The following is a 19,788-nucleotide window of genomic DNA, read 5'->3' as shown; positions in this document are numbered from 1 at the left end:
AGAAAATACCATTAACTTTTAAGAGAAAAAGAAGCTAACCAATATATATTATTGCAGAATAAAAAAGGGCCTTTTAAATTTTACTGATTATGAAATCAGTTTCAGTGTTTAAAAAAACTTGTTAGGAAATACCAAAAAAGAAAAAATATATAAAAAAACCCCACAGTTCTTCTGCCCAGATTCAGTAACTGTTAACGTTTTGGTGAATTTCTTTAGACAATCAGAAACATTGATTGAACACCTTCTCTGCTCACTCACTGCCAGGAACAAAACAGAGCCAGACAGATGTGGGTCTTGTTCTTTGAGTTTTACAGGCAAGCCTGGAAGAGGGCCGTGAGATTGCAGGTTGCATGTGCGGGCAGAGGGGAACGCCTAACCTGTGGGGCTCCGAGAACTGGGACCTGAGGGTTGAGTGAAGCTTTAGTTTGGGTAGGAATGGTGGAGAGAGAATACTACGTGCAAAGGTGAAACCATGAGGTGAGATCTTGGTGTTCTGAGAAGTGAGAAAAGCCCCAGAGTGGAGAGAACAAGCTGTTGAAGGGCCACAAGCTTTGGGATTTCATAGAGCTCTTGGATCCAGTTTCCCAGAAGCAGACCTTGAGAGGACTGTTCCTCTACTAAAGGTTTGTTAAGGAAGTGCTCCTGAAGAAACTGGTAAGGAGTGGGGAAGATAAGGGAGTGGGGAAAGCACTGTAAGGAAGGGAAGAAATCAGGCAAGGATGCAAAGTCCTGTGAAATCCCAGTCAGCCTGGAGGCACAGTTGCCTGGGAGCTGGGCTCTGATGCTCCTGCCTGTCTGTCTTGGGCTGTGGGCTGGGGGAGTAGGAAGGGGAGATGGAAGTCTTCCAGGCACATGCCACTCTCAGGATGAAGAGGAGGCTCTGGGAGCCTATGTAGTTCTCTGTAGAAGGCTGCAGGTGGGAGCCCTTAGGAGCAAGCCTGCACATCTGGGACATGGGCACCAGACCTACAGGAGATCTAAGCAGAGCACAGGTAGAGAAAGTCAACTCCAATAAACTGGTAAACATAATGGTATAAACATAATGGTATTGATAATAAAAGTTAGAGAACTGATATAGGGTTCTCAGATTAGTTACTTTGCTACCATCATTTTTCATCACTATCATTTCATAAAAGAAACCCCAGTTTATACTGAGAAATTAGCATGCTCAGAATCTCGAATAAAGAGTGGTTGGCAACTTACGTGTATATGTGTGCATATCTTTATATATACCAATGTATTCTTTATTTTTCACATTTAATCATGGAAAGCTCTATCACACACTGTGGTTTAGGAACCACTGTACTGTACTGCCTATTACTTTAATTAATTGCATACAGTTTTATTTCTCCCTTAGGAGTTAGCAAATAAGAGAGTGTGTTGGAGTAGCTCAGGAATTTATGGGAAATGAACTTGTCCCAGAACATTTAAAATTTAAAAGCAATCTTTCTCCATTTTGTCTGATTGCATTTCTTTGTTCAGTGAGTGAGGTAGGAAAGTTACAGGTAGTTCTGTAAGATCTCAAAGTCTTCTGACTTCGGGCCTAGTGCTCTACTAAGAGAAAAGAAAAAAGGTAGTATAGAGTGTCCTGGTTCTGAGTATAAGATCTTAATAGATGCTTGTGTAAGAGTCAGAAAAAAGGCTAGTGCAGGGTTACACATGAGAAAGAGAGACGGAAAAGAGGAGGAAGAGAATGACAAATTGAAGTCATATTGAGGAAGCTGACTGGAATGAAGCTATTTGGGGATAAAATTTAGTGGTATGGATTTTTTTTTTGAGTGTTGAAAGCATTTTCGCTACAGAATATTGAAGTTAAGAAAGCAGGGAGAAAGAAAGTGGCCGACACAGAATTTGTTGCTAAAGGAAGTTGCTTAAGCAATGATTTCACGAATTGGTCATAGTCTGGTCCCCTTGACTTTGTGAGTCAAGAAGCATGATTTTGTCATTTAAGTCAGAAATGATCAGACCCTTTATCGGTTAGTTCTTTTTAAAGCAGATGCCACTTTGTTAGTTACAATTAGAGACAGGCTGGGAAGCAGGGAGTGAGTAGGTATACCTATTAGAGTACTTAATTTTATTCTAGTTTGTTTTCCTATTCTATCCCTTCACTTTCAGCAGGTAAAATGGAACAATGTTGGCAAGAGAACTTTCTTTTTGCTGGTTACTAGTTGTGCTTACTAACCAGGAGGAATTTTGGTTATAGGGAAGCTCTTTGCATCCATGTGCCTGGCTTCCAACCTGAATATGTTAGAAAACTTGCTTTTTCCAGTTTCTATTGATGAACATCTCTCTTCCTCTCTTGTCTACCTGCTGCTTCCTGGGAGCCCTAGAGAGATGTTCTCAGTGAGTAACAACAGGTCAACAGTTACAGAGACAGAGTGCTTTGTGTCCAAGCACTGGACATATAGTAGGCATTCAGTGCAATCAACAGAAGGAGAAATAAGTGGGCTGGTAAAGAGAATGCTGGTTACCAACCCAGAATTAAGGGCTCCAAGTGCAGACAAAGTGCAGCCTGATAGGGATTCCATGCCAAATTTTACACATGATTCTGTAGATTTAAAATACTTACAAAGGACATTAGTGTTTGTCATATTTGTCCAGTAGATGAATACGGTGTGTGGGCATATATAGTCAGCACATGAATGTGCAGACTACAAAGGCCATGACTTAAAGCAGTTTAATCTCATCAACACTGTTCTGGGTCTAGAGGATTAAGAGTCAGGGCTATCTCATGGAAAATTGTGTGTGTGTGTGTGTGTGTACACACACGCACGCACACGTGCATTTGCTTGTATTTGCTTATTTTCACTGACTAGCTTTTTAAATTCTGGCATTAATTTTCTAGAATAAAAAGAGATTGGCATAGGAAATATAGCCATTATTTTATAATAAACTTAAGTGGAATATGTAAAAATATTGAATCACTATGTCACACACCTGAAACTATTCTAATATTGTAAATCAACCATACTATAGTTAAAAAAAAAGATTGACATATTCTGTTGTTGGGTAAAGTAGATATCTTTCTCTTTCTAACTTTAAAATAATATATTCTAGTTCTATTAGAATTTTAAACAAAAACACCTAAATACAGATACCCCCAAATCAATTTGTATTGGTCTCAGAGTTACTTAATTGAACTGGCCACAGATCTATAAAATAATTTTTCCATCTTTTTACCACTTTTCTTTATTACTTCTTAGGCTATCAAGAAAAATCAAAATAAAATATAAATAAACTAATGATACTTGAATTTTTTTATGTTTAGACATTTAAAAATATTTCTAATTGATAAGGTTTGATATTTTTCAACTTTAAGAATGCTATCATATTTAAACTTATATGTATAACTAAATATATAATGTTTATGCTATATAAAGTCAGAAGCAAAAATGATGCTAACATAGCATTAAACATTTAAACATGCTAGAAATGTTAAGGAAGTCATTTTAAAGCATCATCTTAACCTTGTCCATTCTGCAAGGTAGAGAGAGAGAGAGGACTTTAGTGGATTAATACATTATTACAGTAGAATATTTCTGCTCTAATCAGTGCTTGGCAAGGGACCCGGCAGAGGTGATTTCTATATTACATTTTCAGTGTTTCTGTTAAGGCTCATAAAAACTTCTAGTTGAAGCTAAACAATAAAATAGGCTGGTTTAGTCCACATGTGTTGTGAACCGGTACAGGTAGTTATTTAACAGGGTCCTGAGTGGTCCTTGTTTCTTGGACATGAGACATTCCTCCAGCATCATTTCATGTCATTTTCCAGCAGCAACAAAAGGATGAGTAAAACCACAGTTCGAATTTTCTAATACCTTCCACCATTTACCCCAGGATTCTTGGAAATGTACTGTTCAAAATTAGGAATGCGTTTTCCCCTGAACATGGTTTTAAATGTTTCGTACTTCTGTTCCTGTATGGCTAGCTCTATTTAACGGTGTGGATTTTCAGTAGAGTGTTCAAATCAATTCCATTGTTAGAAACCCTAAAGATTTTTGCATTTAGGCCTTAGGGGCACTTCTTAGGTCTAGGCTGGCATTCCAAATTTGCTTTTCTGCCTTGTCACAGAAAGTGAGAAGATGCCCAGCTAGCTTTCCTTTCCTCCTCAAATCTGCCGCAACCTGCTCTGTTCCTTAGAACTCTTCCCCTGCCTCCCAAGATTGGATGTAGAGAGGGACCAGTCTCTCCATTCCTACTTTCAGGTTGTCTCTGAATACAAATACTCACAGGTTCTTTATATGTTTGATGGGTTTTATTCCTAGTTTTCAGGAGAGAAGTAGCAAATCTAACAAATATGGGGTAATTATAAGGGTTCTGTTAACTGCAAAAGTCCTACTGTTATGGTTAGTGATATGTTTACTGGAATCCCGTTGAGTTTCTGCCTTATGCTTTTATTCCTAAACATAGAAATTAACCAAACTTCCCTTCTCCTGCGAGTGGTGCTATATGCCTTTCTTGCCCCCATCTTGGCCTAAAGACCATTATGGTACTTGTATGTCGATGACTTCTATAGTCTCAACTCAGATTTCTCCCCTGAGTTTCATACTCTTTTGTCTATTTCAGTTCCCTAAATGCCTTGCTGTAATCAGTTTTTACCTGGATCTCAATAGGCCATTGGCTTATCAAGAAAAAGAGGGAGAGGACTCAAATCAATAAAATTAGAAATGAAAACGAAGAAGTTACAATGGATACTGCAGAAATAAAAAGCATCATAAGAGACTACTACAAGCAATTGTATGCCAATCAAATGGACAACCTGGAAGAAATGGACAAATTCTTAGAAAGGTATAACCTTCCAAGACTGAACCAGGAAGAAATAGAAAATATGAACAGACCAATCACAAGTAATGAAATTGAAACTGTGATTAAAAATATTACAACAAACAAAAGATCAGGACCAGATGGCTTCACAGGCTAATTCTATCAAACATTTAGAGAAGAGCTAACACCCATCCTTCTCAAAGTCTTCCAAAAAATTGTGGAGGAAGGAACACTCCCAAACTCATTCTATGAGGCCACCATCACCCTGATACCAAAACCAGGCAAAGATGCTACAAAAAAACAAAATTACAGACCAATATCACTGATGAATATAGATGCAAAAATCCTCAACAAATACTAACAAAGAGAATCCAACAACACATTAAAAGGATAATACACCATGATCAAGTGGGATTTATCCCAGGGATGCAAGGATTCTTCAATATATGCAAATCAGTCAATGTGATACACAATATTAACAAATTGAAGAATAAAAACCATATGATCATCTCAATAGATGCAGAAAAAGCTTTTGACAAAATTCAGTACCCATTTATGATAAAAACTCTCCAGAAAGTGGGCACAGAGGGAACCTACCTCAACATAATAAAGGCCATATACGACAAACCCAGAGCAAACATCATTCTCAGTGGTGAAAAACTGAAAGCTTTCCTCTAAGATCAGGAACAAGTCAAGGATGTCCACTCTCGCCACTGTTATTAAACATAGTTTGGGAAGTCCTAGCCACGGCAGTCAGAGAAGAAAAAGAAATAATAGGAATACAAATTGGAAAAGAAGAAGTAAAACTGTCACTGTTTGCAGATGACATGATAGTATACACAGATAATCCTAAAGATGCCACCAGAAAACTACTAGAGCTAATAAATGAATTTGGTAAAGTAGCAGGATACAAAATTAACGCACAGAAATCTCTTGCATTCGTATACACTAACAACGAAATATCAGAAAGAGAAATGAAGGAAACAATCCCATTCACCATTGCAATGAAAAGAATAAAATACCTAGGAATAAACCTACCTAAGGAGGGAGAAGACCTGTACTCAGAAAACTATAAGACACTGATGAAAGAAATCAAAGATGACACAAATGGAGAGATATACCTTGTTCTTGGATTGGAAGAATCAGTATTGTGAAAATGACTATAGTACCCAAAGCAATCTACAGATTCAGTGCAATCCCTATCAAATTACCAATGGCATTTTTTACAGAACTAGAACAAAAAAATCTTAAAATTTGTATGGAGACACAGAAGACGCTGAATAGCTAAAGCAATCTTGAGGGAAAAAAATGGAGCTGGAGGAATCAGACTCCCTGACTTCAGATTATACTACAAAGCTACAGTAATCAAGACAATATGGTACTGGCACAAAAACAGAAATATAGATCAATGGAACAGGATAGAAAGCCCAGAGATAAACCCACACAGCTATGGTCAACTAATCTATGACAAAGGAGGCAGGGATATACAATGGAGAAAAGACAGCCTCTTCAGTAAGTGGTGCTGGGAAAACTGTGGACAGCTACATGTAAAAGAATTAAATTAGAATGCTCCCTAACACCATACACAAAAATAAACTCAAAATGGATTAAAGACCTGAATGTAAGACTGGACACTATAAAACTCTTAGAGGAAAACATAGGAAGAACACTCTTTGTCATAAATCACAGCAAGATCTTTTTTGATCCACCTCCTAGAGTAATGGAAATAAAAACAAAAATAAACAAATGGGACCTAATGAAACTTAAAACCTTCTGTAAAGCAAAGGAAACTACAAACAAGACCAAAAGACAACCCTCATAATGGGAGAAAATATTTGCAAAGGAATCAACAGACAAAGGATTAATCTCCAAAATATCTAAACAGCTCATGCAGCTCAATATTAAAAAAACAAACAACCCAATCCAAAAATGGGCAGAAGACCTAAATAGACATTTCTCCAAAGAAGACATACAGATGGCCAAGAAGCATATGAAAAGCTACTCAGCATCATTAATTATTGGAGAAATGCAAATCAAAACTACAATGAGGTTATCACCTCACACCGATTAGTATGGGCATCATCAGAAAATCTTCAAACAACAAATGCTGGAGAGGGTGTGGAGAAAAGGGAACCCTCTTGCACTGTTGGTGGGAATGTAAATTGATACAGCCACTGTGGCGAACAGTATGGAGGTTCCTTAAAAAACTGAAAACAGAATTACCATATGACTCAGCAATCCCACTGTTGGGCATATACCCAGAGAAAACCATAATTCAGAAAGACCCATGCACCCCAATGTTCATTGCAGCAGTGTTTACAATATCCAGGTCCTGGAAGCAACCTAAATGCCCATCGACAGATGAATGGATAAAGAAGATGTGGTGCATATATACAACAGAATATTACTCAGCCATAAAAAGGAACGAAATTGGGTCATTTGTAGAGATGTGGATGGACCTAGAGACTGTCATACATAGTGGAGTAAATTAGAAAGAGAAAAACAAATGTATATTAACGCATATATGTGGAATCTAGGAAAATGGTACAGATGAACCGGTTTGCAAGGCAGAAATAGAGACACAGATGTAGAGAACAAACATATGGACACCAAGGGGGAGAAGCGGGGAGGAGAGGGGGTGGTGGTGGTGGGATGAATTGGACGATTGGGATTGACATATATACACTAATATGTATAAAGTAGATAACTAATAAGAACCTGCTGTATAAAAAAAATAAAATTCATAAAAAGTAAATAGGCCATTCGGGCAACGAAATGAACTGACAATATATTGGAGGGGAAAAAATTTGATATGATTAATAAGCATATGAAAACATTTTAAGTGTTATTAGTAGTCAGTGAATTATAAATTATGTCACAGAGACCTGGGTCACTGTGAAATTAGAGATTATTTTTAAAAATAAAGAGTGCTTTCAGTGGACATTCTTACATATTGTTGGCATAAGCTTCTTTGAAAGCAGTTTGTAGTATGTATTGGGAGACTTAAAAATGTTCTTAATCTCTGACATAAAATCTTTATGTAAAAGTTTTGCTAGCTAAAGTAAATAAATAGAAATAGAAGTATTTATTAAAGTATTTTTGTCTGTGTTTTTAAGTTTCTCTGTTATATTAGAAAACAATATTAGAGAAATGGTTATTTATGCCATATATTGGAGAATATTATATATCTAATGATGCTATGTTACAAAGAATCTTTAAATAATTTTGGAAACTAATTTTTTAAGAAGACCTATATAAAGACATGGAATATGAGTTAGGCCTTGAAGAAAAGATGGGCAGATAATTGTAGGTTAGGCATTTCATTGGGAGGGGAAGACAACATGAGCAAACACCTTCGTGTGGAAATAAGTTTATTATCTGGAAAGTAATGATTAACCTGGTTGAAAAGTAGAAGTTCATTTTGAAGGAATAGGAGAAAATGTTATTCACCTGTTACGTGTTAGCTACTTGCTAGGTACTGAGGATACAAGGATGACTAAAAGATGACAATAATGGAAACTTAGGAGAAGGGCATATATGAGACAATTTCATGAAAACTCTGATAAAATTTAATGACTGGATAAAAGAAAATCAAAGAAAATGATAGTTTTGGGACTTCCCTGGTGGTCCAGTGGTTAAGACTCCGCACGCTTCCAGCGCAAGGGACACGGGTTTGATCCCTGGTGGGGGGATCTAAGATTCCACATGCCGTGTGCTGTGGCCAAAGAAAAATATAATGAAAGTTTTGAATTTGTATGGCACCAGTAACAGAAACAGAGAAGGAGACCTTCGTGAGGCAAGGTGAGAAGTTTAGTTTCCACAGTTGGTTTAGGGCATGCACACAGGAGTGCTTTCTACTGTGTGCGTTAATATTTCGTGTTTACTTTATCTGTAAAACTGAGTGTTGTTCATGTACCGCTGACTACCTATTCCAGTTTTTAACTTACCAAAGTGAAATCTGCCGAAAAGGACTTTCTAGGGAGTTGTAAAAATAATTTAAGTAGTAAAAATATCTTAAGTAATAAGGTCTATGGCATTTAGGTTTAAAATTATTTTCATGTCCTGGAAACAATTCTTGGTTTGATCCTATCCACCTTGTTGAATGCTTTTGCTTCACACTGTAACGTATTGGGCTGGGCCCCTAACGTTAAGGTAACAGTAAATCTCATTCTAAACTGTATTATAGGGAAGTTTCTTTCTTTGGCAGATGGGAGATTCTTTGGTCAGAGAAACCTACGAAGGTGAATGCTTCCCAGGCTCGCCAGTTTAAACCTTGTATTAAGCAGATAAATTTTCCCACAAATCTTATACGGCTGGAAGTAAATAGTTCTCTTCTGGATTATTACACTGAATTAGATGCCGTTGTATTACATGGTACAAAGGACAAGCCAGTGCTTTCTCTCAAGACTTCACTTATTGATATGAATGATCTAGAAGATGACTATGAAGAAAAGAATGGATGTGGAATGGACAATCTGAACAAAAAGTTTAGCAGTATTGCCCTCAGGGAAGGGACAAGTAATGGATATTTTGATAAACTACCTTATGAGGTAAGCCAAAGATATTCAGTAGCAATATTGGACATACTATCATTTTAAAATGTTTAGATGTTAATGTTTATTTTGCTAGATGTCAGAGAAATCGGAGCATTAGCAAGGTATACATAATCTGATGTATTGTGTATTTTGATTTTGGAAAGACTAGACAAAATTGTGTTCAGTAACTTCGCCACCTTTGTTTTGGATTTGACTTTAGTGATTCTGGATAAACTATTAAATATAGGTTATTTTATCACTGATTAACAATAACCAAAATACATAAAGCAATGATAAATTACACTCCACTTTAATTCATAATTACACAGTGTTAATATGGGCAATATGTGCTTAACTTGATACCGGTTATATTAAAGATGATTTGCGGGCTTCCCTGGTGGCGCAGTGGTTGAGAGTCCGCCTGCCGATGCAGGGGACACGGGTTCGTGCCCAGGTCCGGGAGGATCCCACGTGCCGCGGAGGAGCTGGGCCCGTGCGCCATGGCTGCTGGGCCTGCGATTTCGGAGCCTGTGCTCCGCAACGGGGGAGGCCGCGGCAGTGAGAGGCCCACGTACCACAAAAAAAAAAAAAAAAAAATTTGCTATGAAAAATAAGAGTATTAATTAGACCGTGAGAGAAATGCTAATTCTGTTTAATAGTGCGCAGTTTCTCCAAGTGTCATATACTCTTCTATACTAACTCTATTCTATACTCTAACTAGCTATGATTTTTGGTCTAGGCAGGTATAGAGTGCCTTTTACCTAAAGTCTTGTTTTCAGTGTGTCACTGCAGGGGTGTTTCCAGGGTATATTTAGCACTCCTGGCTCCCAGGCATCGAATGCCATTAGCACACCCCCTGGGGTGGGAGTAGGGCCAGGCATTCCTTCCCCTGCTGAGAAGAGCTGTGTGTGGTTAAAAATAATATAATCAGATCTTTTAAAGAAAAATTTTATAAATTTAAACTTTAACCAGTTCAACTATCCCCCTTCCACACTGGTGGGTATTTCAGGTTTCATTGTAATAATACAAGTAGCTTAACTTGCATGGAACAATAAGGTAGCCTCTTGAGTGCCTAACAGGAGCTATAACGCCTGTTCAACGTTTCACAGTTCAAATGCTATGGTACATCCTGTGAAGTAGCTAAAGTTGCCACATAAAGATGAATTTAAGGATCTAAGGTAACTCAGTCAGTAAGCCATGGAACCAGGATCCAGCCCAGGCCTTCTAGGTCAAGTCTTGTGTTATGGAAGGAAGCTTCATAGGTGGACAAGACACCCTGGCCCTTAGAGGGAGGAGGGAGGAAAGATGGAGGAGCAGCTGAGCTGGGAGAGAGGAGCGTGGGATGTTGACAATGTTGTTCCCTGGGGCTTCAAGGAGGGTCTGTCCTGGCAGCAATGGCAGCAGCTCATCTGGAGGAAGCTCACTTCCTTGATTCTTACCCGTTTCCTAAAACTACAGTATAGAGATTTAAATTCAGCAAATGTATTTTAAAGAGTTTGTTGAATTTTATCCAGACCTGGTAAAATGCTTAACATGTCACATTCAAATGAATAACGGGAACTTCAGGCAAAGGGAAGAGAGTGTCCAAAGGTGAGAAGAAGTGAAACTGTGTGACCTGTTTGGGAACTCCAGTATTTCACTGTGGCTGGAATAGGATTTGATAGCAGAAGCTGCAAGAGATGAACTTGGACACAGGCTCAGGGCTGCCTCCGTGCATCACTCCATAGGCCACCATCCACACAGATGACAGTGATTGGGACATCCCAGCCCTGGCAGTGCACAGCCCACCCTGCCACGTTGTAGAGGGCTCTGTGGGTTTTACCGAGAGGTTTGCATTTTCTCTCTTCAGCCAGTGGTCCTCAGGCTGCTGTGTCTCTCCTGTACACCGCAGAATCATTTGAGGGGAGTCATAGAGACCTTAGATTTTATAAATCATTTACTTTTGGTAAAAAATTAGAACAAATCCAAGATAATACCTATAATAATTTCACACTCACTTTCTTGTGTTCTCTGAATTCTTCATATGCTTTTTTTAGTGGGAGAAAAAGATGTGGAATAATAGCATTCCAGAAATTATCCATAATATGCAGGCATTTTTGCACATGCTTTGTCCCACAGTGAGAATGATTGCCCAGGTGTTTGACCTCATGTAAAGCTTGTTTTTCGTATGTGTCATGGTATGAAGAAGATTGTGAACCTTTTCTGTAGTCAGTAGGGAAACATTGAAAGTTTTATTTACTTTAAAAGAAGAATAACAAAATGAGATTTCTTTCTTAGATTATTCTGTTGGTAAATGAAGAATAGACCAAAAGGAGGTCAAGGTGGGAAGCAGGGATACCAGTCGAGGAGCTACTGCAGAAATGTAGGCAAGAAGTTATGAAGCTCTGGGTACTCGAAAGTTTGGACAGGAGGTAAGCCGGAGAAGTATTCTAGAGATGCAGAAGGTAGAAATCAAAGTAACTATTGAATGTGGACATGAAGCAGAGCATCACAAGGACTTTTAGGCTTCTGGTTGAAATGACCTGGTGGATGGATATGCCATTAATCATAAACCAGTGGGTGAAGGTGGAAGGGTGCATTGACTTGGAGGTGCCTGTGATTCATCAAAGCCAACTTCTCTGATTGAGAAGTTGACAGTAGGCAGTTGCTATTTGAGTTTGAAACACAAGAGGAAGGTCTGAGTTTACATTTGTGTGAGTCTTCTCAGAAGAGGAGAGGGCTACCATGGTAGATGAAACTGACCAGGAAAACTGAGGGTGTGAATAAAGGGCCAAGAATAGAATTCTGGGATTACTAACATCTAAGAGTCCAGGAGAGGAAGACAAGTCAGAAAAGGCACTTGGGACAAGGATGAGATTGTCTTAAAAACAACAATAGGAAGCTAAAGAGGTATAGAGAACAGAAAATGGGTGTGGTCGGCCACACCGCTGCAGAGAGCTCAGTGACGAGTGCCCACTGGTTTTGGTCATCGGGAGATCTCTGATAATCCTTTACCAGTATCAGTTCAATGGAACTATGACCATAGGGTGAGAGATGAGAAAAACCTTACCATATCTGGTTAAGGCATCAAGGAGCGGGGAAGAAGCAGAGACAAAAAGTGTTTGCTCTCTGAGCATAAGCAGAAAAATATTTCTATTAATATACACCAATCATGGGCAAGACTGTCCACCAATAGTGAATAATACTTGGCATCCTAACACTCCACCCCTTCATGTCACACTCAATAAGGCATATCAAAATGAGGAAGAGTATGAAATTATTATAGATATTATTTGCTCTAATTTATCTTTTAAAAGGAGAAAAGACGAGTGGCAGAAGATGTAGCAGGGTGGGAAGGTTTCTGTTTGTGATGCAAGCTGGGAGAGATTTCAGTATGCTTTTATGCTGTAGGGAAGGAGCCAATAAAGAGTAAAGGCTTCCAGTACATGCAAGGGGTTTAATCAATACAACAAAATCACATAGACGAAACCGAGAGATAGAATCAGTCGTCCTGAAGGACATTAATTAGTCATGATGAAAGCAGTACAATGCATAAAGAGTTGATGCTGCAAAACACTGAATGATCTCACAGTGAGTAAAAAGAGAAACTCTTTTTTTAAAAGTTGCCTAAATTATATAATCCAAGTTATTTAAAGGAAAAAAAAACCCCACATTTAAATATGTCAAGTGACATAATGTTTCCTTAGTTGAAAATAATTGTATTATGAGTGGAGTGTGTTTTGAGGGCAGATCAGCTGTGTTTTGAGACATACAACATCCTCCATACAACATGGTGTCAAATGGTACTTTAGGCTAGGATACCCCCATATAAAAACATCTTCTGACAGACACTAGATACTAGATGAGTAATAATTAATGGGTATTATCTTGTGGGCCTAAAACCTGTTATCTTTTGCTTAATCAGAATCCAAAAGTGCTTTTTCACATGCCAGTGTCATGGTCTCAATAACTTCATTATTCTTCTTCTACTTGGATATTTGCTTAAAATATAATATTAAGGATCAGAAAATGTTTTCACACAATATACATCTTTTAATAATGGTGACTTTGGAATGATGCCAGCAATTGCTGGGAGTTATTTAAATTATAAATCATCTGGAAAAAAGTAAATTATTTATCCTCTGATACATGGATATATTTAACTTTTAATGTCTCTTTGCACTAACTGCTTAAAAATTTTACTGAAATAGCTTTTAATATTGTAGTTAAAACAACAAATTTTTAATTCATTCTACACGTATTTAAGGTCCTACAGTTGCCAAGCCCAGATGGCTCATAGGTTCTTTCAGACATTTAAGAAGTGATCAAATCCTGTATTATTTAAACTCTTTCATAGCATAAAGAAAAGGGAAAGTTTTTAACTTCTTAGTGAAGCTGTTATAATACTCTAGCACATAAAAATAAAATTACAGACCAATTTTACTTCTGCAAACAAAATACAGTGAATAGAATTATTTAAAAATATAATACAGGGGCTTCCCTGGTGGCTCAGTGGTTGAGAGTCCGCCTGCTGATGCAGGGGACACGGGTTCGTGCCCCAGTCTGGGAGGATCCCACATGCTGCGGAGCGGCTGGGCCCGTGAGTCATGGCCGCTGAGCCAGCGCGTCCGGAGCCTGTGCTCTGCAATGGGAGAGGCCACAACAGTGAGAGGCCCGCGTACCGCAAAAAAAAAAAAAAAAAATTTGATTTTTTTTTCTTAGTATTTCTTGGTTCAGAATAGGCTATTTAGCAGTGATTCTTTGAAAATTAGTTTAGGAGCCCCTGACTGTTCACCATTAAGAAAAAACAAATCTTGAACTAGTTCAAAGAAACTATTTTAATTAGAGATAAAAATCTTTTTGATTCCTCCTCCTTAATACTTTTTTGTATCTGTTAGCTACTCCCTAGTCACTGCCAGTTGCCTGAAGCAGGCCCCTGATTCCTCTTTCTTGGAATCTACAGTAGCCGCCAGGCGGGTTTCCCTTCCTGCCTCCGGTAGTGCCCCCTGCAATGATCTTTCTAAACCATAAATATGACTGTCACTCTGCAGTTACATAAATCCCTTCAAGACTCCTCATTGCTTTCAGAATAAATCCAGGCTCCTCGGTGAGGCTCTCTGTGATCCAGTCCTTACCACTAACTAATCTTTCCTCTCCCCAGTTTTGCCTCTCTTTAAAGCTGAGCCTTGCTGGTCCAAGTCCGCTTTCACTGAGGTTAGGCCTGTGTCTTGTGTCAGGCTCTAGTAGCAGTCTGTGCATCTATCCAAGCTATTAAAACATATCATCGTACTTACCAGTCCCCACTGGACTCTGGAAACCCTGAAAGTGGGAGCTCTTCTCACCAGTGTTTGACGTGTAGTCGATGTTTAGTAAATGTTAAGTATGTGAAAAATTCTATTATTCAATAGATTACCAAAATATACCTTTGCGCTGTAAAAAAAAAAATAGTCGACATGAATTGAATATACTTTGAATGCTCTTGAAATGTAATATATATAGCCTTATGTATGTATGGTTACTACTGATTTGGATAATTCTGTTGAATTATGTAGTATGTGAAAGTATTGTTATAAAATGTATGATACTGTTATTCTTTATTAGATCATATCATATGCTTCAAAAAGTGATATTGTTTTTTCAGTCTGGGTGATCTTGGTTTCTCTGTTTTATGTAGCTCATTCAACTGATTCTGAATCATCTGACACTACCAGACCTGTGTAGATTAGCACAGACTTGCAAACTACTGAACCAGCATTGCTGTGATCCTCTGCAGTACATCCACCTCAATCTGCAACCATACTGGGCAAAACTAAATGACACCTCTCTGGAATTTCTGCAGCCTCGCTGTACTCTCGTCCAGTGGCTTAATTTATCTTGGACTGGCAATAGGGGCTTCATCTCTGTTTCAGGATTTAGCAGGTCAGTGCCAAGCCTTGTTGAGGTTATTTAAATCAGCAGGCTATACTTACTATGTAGTAGTTTTGATAATAAAAGTTTGAAATTATATATCATGTACTTTAGATCATGTTCAGAGTGCTTCTGCTTACAAAAGTGGATGAGTTAGTTTCACCACCCTCTTCAGCTAGACTTCACAAGATGGAGGGAAATTATGCCCTTTACCTCATATTTTTAAATCCCAAGGAAATTTCAACAGAGCTCCTTTTTTTCTTTCTCATATTTTCAGCACAGATGATTAACACATTCTAAAAACTATTTCCAAATCAAAATCTACCTCCCTAATGTGATTTGTCAGAAATGGAAAACAATTTATTATAGAACTTTTAATTAAATCTTAATTACATGTGCAATACATCACCCAAATTTAGAAGCTCATTTAAACTAATTATGTTGAAAATGCAATTGCATGTTAAATAGGCGACCACACTTGCAGACCTGCCCAGGTGTTTCTGCTCCTTTCTATTTAAGCATTTAGTTTCCTTACTATTAAACGTCACCTGTTAAACATTTGAAAGCTTGCACGAGTACATATTCATTTAGTAATGCCATAGTCATTTTTCTTGTGAAACAAACAGGTGTTTTTCTCCTAACCTTGATGGTTATTCTCATTGTATGTTACAGTATAATCCGTTTCATTAACGAAGAAGTAGACACTTTGGGGAAATTACCTGTTTGTTTGTTTGTTTGCTTGTTTTTTGCGGTATGCGGGCCTCTCACTCTCGTGGCCTCTCCCGTTGCGGAGCACAGGCTCCGGACGCGCAGGCTCAGCGGCCATGGCTCACGGGCCTAGCCGCTCTGCGGCATGTGGGATCTTCCCGGACCGGGGCACGAACCCATGTCCCCTGCATCGGCAGGTGGACTCTCAACCACTGCGTCACCAGGGAAGCCCCACCTGTTATTTTTGATTAACAAATAATCTCCTATCCTGTTTTTAGAAGTTAGAATGAACTACAGCCCTCCCTACACATATCCCCAGTGGATACATTCCTGAACAGTGGTTTATGAATTAGAAATCTGTATTTTGAGCTTTGTTCCCCTTGACTTAAAGTATAAAAATAAAGATGCAGTTCCAGAACTGCATTTGATACCATTAGATTCAGATGAAGTCATGTTTGAAATAGCACCAATGTGTTCAAAATGCTAATATTGATAGTTTATGCATCAAAGTAAAAAATAAACACAAGCAGTAATGGCTTATAGCACATGTTGAAACCATGGATGCACTGAGTTTCTTTTCTTCCAGAAATAGAGCCAGGGGAAGGGGTTCTTAGATAGAACATGATGGGATTGTGGGTCAGAGTCTAAAGATTTTACAACAGGCTATGTATACAAAATTCTTTTTTATTATGTAAATTTGCTTAAAAGGGGATATATATATTATATATATATATATAGTAGAAAAATTAGGCATTTCTTTTTGGCAGTGTGATTTTGGTAAATTTTTATAGAATCCACATTTTGGAAATTGCTGGATCTTTGACAGCTCTCCAGTGGAACACAAGCTTAGTCCTTTCTACTTCCTTTTGCTGCAGACACACACACTTCATTGGCTAATTTTCCTCGCTATTAATGGGACCGAGAAGAACTGAAGCTAATGATGACTGTGGGTATTGAGAGCACACACTATAGATCATAAACCAAGACTAACTGACTCTGAGAACAGATAGAACCATTGGTATCAGTAAGCATTATTTTACATTATAAGGACTTTTGGGTGTTTTAATCCCTCATAGCTCTTTTTTCAATGTTTCCCACCATTAGGAACTTACTGTTTGTTTTCACTCTTGGTGTGTAAGGCATTATGGTGAGTGTCGTGGACCATGTAAAGAGGTAGATAATATAGTTCCTGCTACAGAAAAGATAAAGATATAAGAATAAACATTTAAACATATCCTCCCTATATTTTATAAATAAAATAACAGGGAGGCAACTAATGAGTTAAAGAAAATATTGGTAATGAATGACTGAAGTCCAGCTTCTTTGCCAAAATGTTGCATATAACCATGGTATAATGAATAAAATGTAGAGATAGTATTAAATCAGTTTTTAAAAACTTTATGTAGCTTCTTCGGGTGCATGAGCAGAAACATAAGTTGTGAGAAGAAAACTTCGCGATGCTATTGTTAGCATTTTAGACATGTGATGGATAAAGATCTTCTTTTATGAGGTTAAAGCTCCAATCTACTTTCTCACCAGCAATTTCTCTTCCATTTTCAGTTCAGCCATTTAGTTGCCATGGGGCTGTTTAAATAATCACAAAAGTACATACATTAATTTAAGTTTTCCATATTTCACAGGAGTATTTCAGCCAGTAAAACCATAAATAAATCTTGATAGCATTCCTTTAAGTATAGTCATTGTTCTCATTAAGAAAATAAAAAGGTTAAATAACAGGGAGAGGCAATCTTTTTTGGGTGGGAGATACTGGAGTTTTGCCTACTGATTGCCGTTGGCCCCCTTGACCCGACTGCTGAATTGATAGTCATTATGGCTTATAGGCAGCATTCCCAGAAAAAACGATAAATATTCATGGCTTGATTATTAATGAATAATCTATGAGTAAGTATGGTCTATTTATGCTCATTACTGTGAAGAAGACTTACTTGTAATACTTTAAAGAAAAAAAGTACATTTTTAAAATAGAGACCAATGATGATGAGCTTGCTTTTTTTTTTTTTTAAAGAAGATGTTGGGGGTAGGGGTTTATTAATTAATTTATTTATTTTTGGCAGTGTTGAGTCTTCGTTTCTGTGCGAGGGCTTTCTCTAGTTGTGGCAAGCGGGGGCCACTCTTCATCGCGGTGCGCAGGCCCCTCACTATGGTGGCCTCTCTTGTTGCGGAGCACAGGCTCCAGACGCGCAGGCTCAGTAGTTGTGGCTCACGGGCCTAGTTGTTCCGTGGCATATGGGATCCTCCCAGACCAGGGCTCATGTCTCCTGCATTGGCAGGCAGATTTTCAACCACTGCGCCACCAGGGAAGCCCGAGCTTACTTTTTGAGTAAGTCTTTGGGAAAAGTTTGATATAGTTTATTTTTGTTACCTAAAAACCTTATCTTCACAAGCTGGAATTGTTTCACTGGATTTTAAAGAACTTAGGAATTTATTTTATTCAAAATAACAGGGAAATTGGAATAATAAGAACTTAAAACTTTTAATCAGTTATTAAAATCCTGTTCTATCTACAGATTTGTGATTTGTAACTTCAAGTACTGCTCATTTATATCATTACTCATTAAAATCACATCTACGTAATTCCACTTTTCTCTTATAATACACTTCCCTAAAGTCTTGGATATGCCTTTGCCTCCCTGCCTGTTGGTGCTCTGAGGCTTAATTATATCATTCTGATGTTCAAAAAGTCTTAGGTTCTATTTATTTTTCCTCTATCGTTTTTCTTCAGGTAGTTGCTCAAAATAATCACCTTGAGCTCCACCTCAGTTATGTAGAGATTTCTATCCCTCACCCTTCTACTTGTTCCCTTCAGAAAACATTATTGGATGCTTTCTAGATTTAAGAACTTGATGTTTTGACACAGAGCTACAGTTTTATGGAATAGAGAGCTTTTTGCTTATTCATATATGTGTTTATTCAGTTGCCTGCCTGTGTTTTACACTGTTGTCTCTTTTAGATGGTCAATTCCTAGAGATTAAAGACAATTTAAGACTTTCTTTTCCACTTCCTTCTACCATTGCTAGATAGTACCATACACAGTTAAGCAAGAAGTTTTGTTTTTAATGACTTTATTTTGGATCGGCTATAGTAAATAATGCTCCAGCTACTTGGGATTAAAATTATCTTAAATATACTGTCTTATAAAACTCAAGTGAGGGTCAGCTAACAAAACATGAGATTAGCAATCAGAAGCCGTGGATGTTTATACCTAATTCTCCCCTTTACCTTGATACTTCAGGCAGCTTGTAAGGATTAGTGCCTTTTATTTTGTGATGAATAAACTTAAATCATTCATTCATGTGATGTTAATTATTTTAGGGTGCAAGTTACCATTTAGTAAATTACTTTTTATGTACTTATATTAATCTGGACAAATGAATTCACCTCATAAAGATAAGCAATTTATTTCTCTCTCCAGAGACTCCATTTCTCATAGCAAGAGACCTCGTTTGGGATTGTTTATCTGAACTTAGGTCTTCTCTTAATACCCTCAATATCAAGAAATACTTGATGAGAATTCATAACATGGTATGAACAGGCTGCAGGAAGTATACAAGCTATAATTCTCCTTTCAAGTGACCAGTATCACAATTGAAATGAATAAATAGATGACCAAGACAAAAACATGTATGTAATTATGCGTTAAAATAAAACTTTATGAGGAGCATTAAGGAAAGAAACAAGAGTTGTGTTCAGCTAATTAATTGATTCTGCTGCTAATTCTGCCTTCTTGGAATGGAAATATGAAAAAGTAGGTAGTGTAGATCTTGTAAGTTTAGGAGGAGAGACTATGGGGATATTGACCAAATAATCTCAGTAAAAATAAGCAATATATAAAAAAGAAGAGAGAGAGTCATAAAGGTAGATAAGCATGATCATT

The 19,788-nt window shown here is 37.7% G+C and overlaps 1 protein-coding gene across 6 annotated transcripts in view; it reads left to right on the top strand.

Moving 5' to 3' along the window:
* The window catches only part of FBXL4 (F-box and leucine rich repeat protein 4), an 80,862-nt gene that overhangs the window by 32,563 nt on the left and 28,511 nt on the right, over nt 1–19,788 (top strand). For all 6 annotated transcript variants that reach the window (XM_060283657.2, XM_030882997.2, XM_030882998.2 and 3 more), the window contains exons 4-5: nt 8,972–9,314; nt 14,953–15,197. In XM_060283657.2, the coding sequence (XP_060139640.1) occupies nt 8,972–9,314; nt 14,953–15,197 (588 nt within the window). The remainder of the gene's footprint in view (nt 1–8,971; nt 9,315–14,952; nt 15,198–19,788) is intronic.

This window comes from Globicephala melas, chromosome 14 (assembly GCF_963455315.2).
Source record: "Globicephala melas chromosome 14, mGloMel1.2, whole genome shotgun sequence".
In the NCBI taxonomy this organism is placed as follows: Eukaryota; Metazoa; Chordata; class Mammalia; order Artiodactyla; family Delphinidae; genus Globicephala; species Globicephala melas.
The sequence above is the reverse complement of the archived record's forward strand: the minus strand, read 5'-3'. Positions and strand labels throughout refer to the sequence as shown.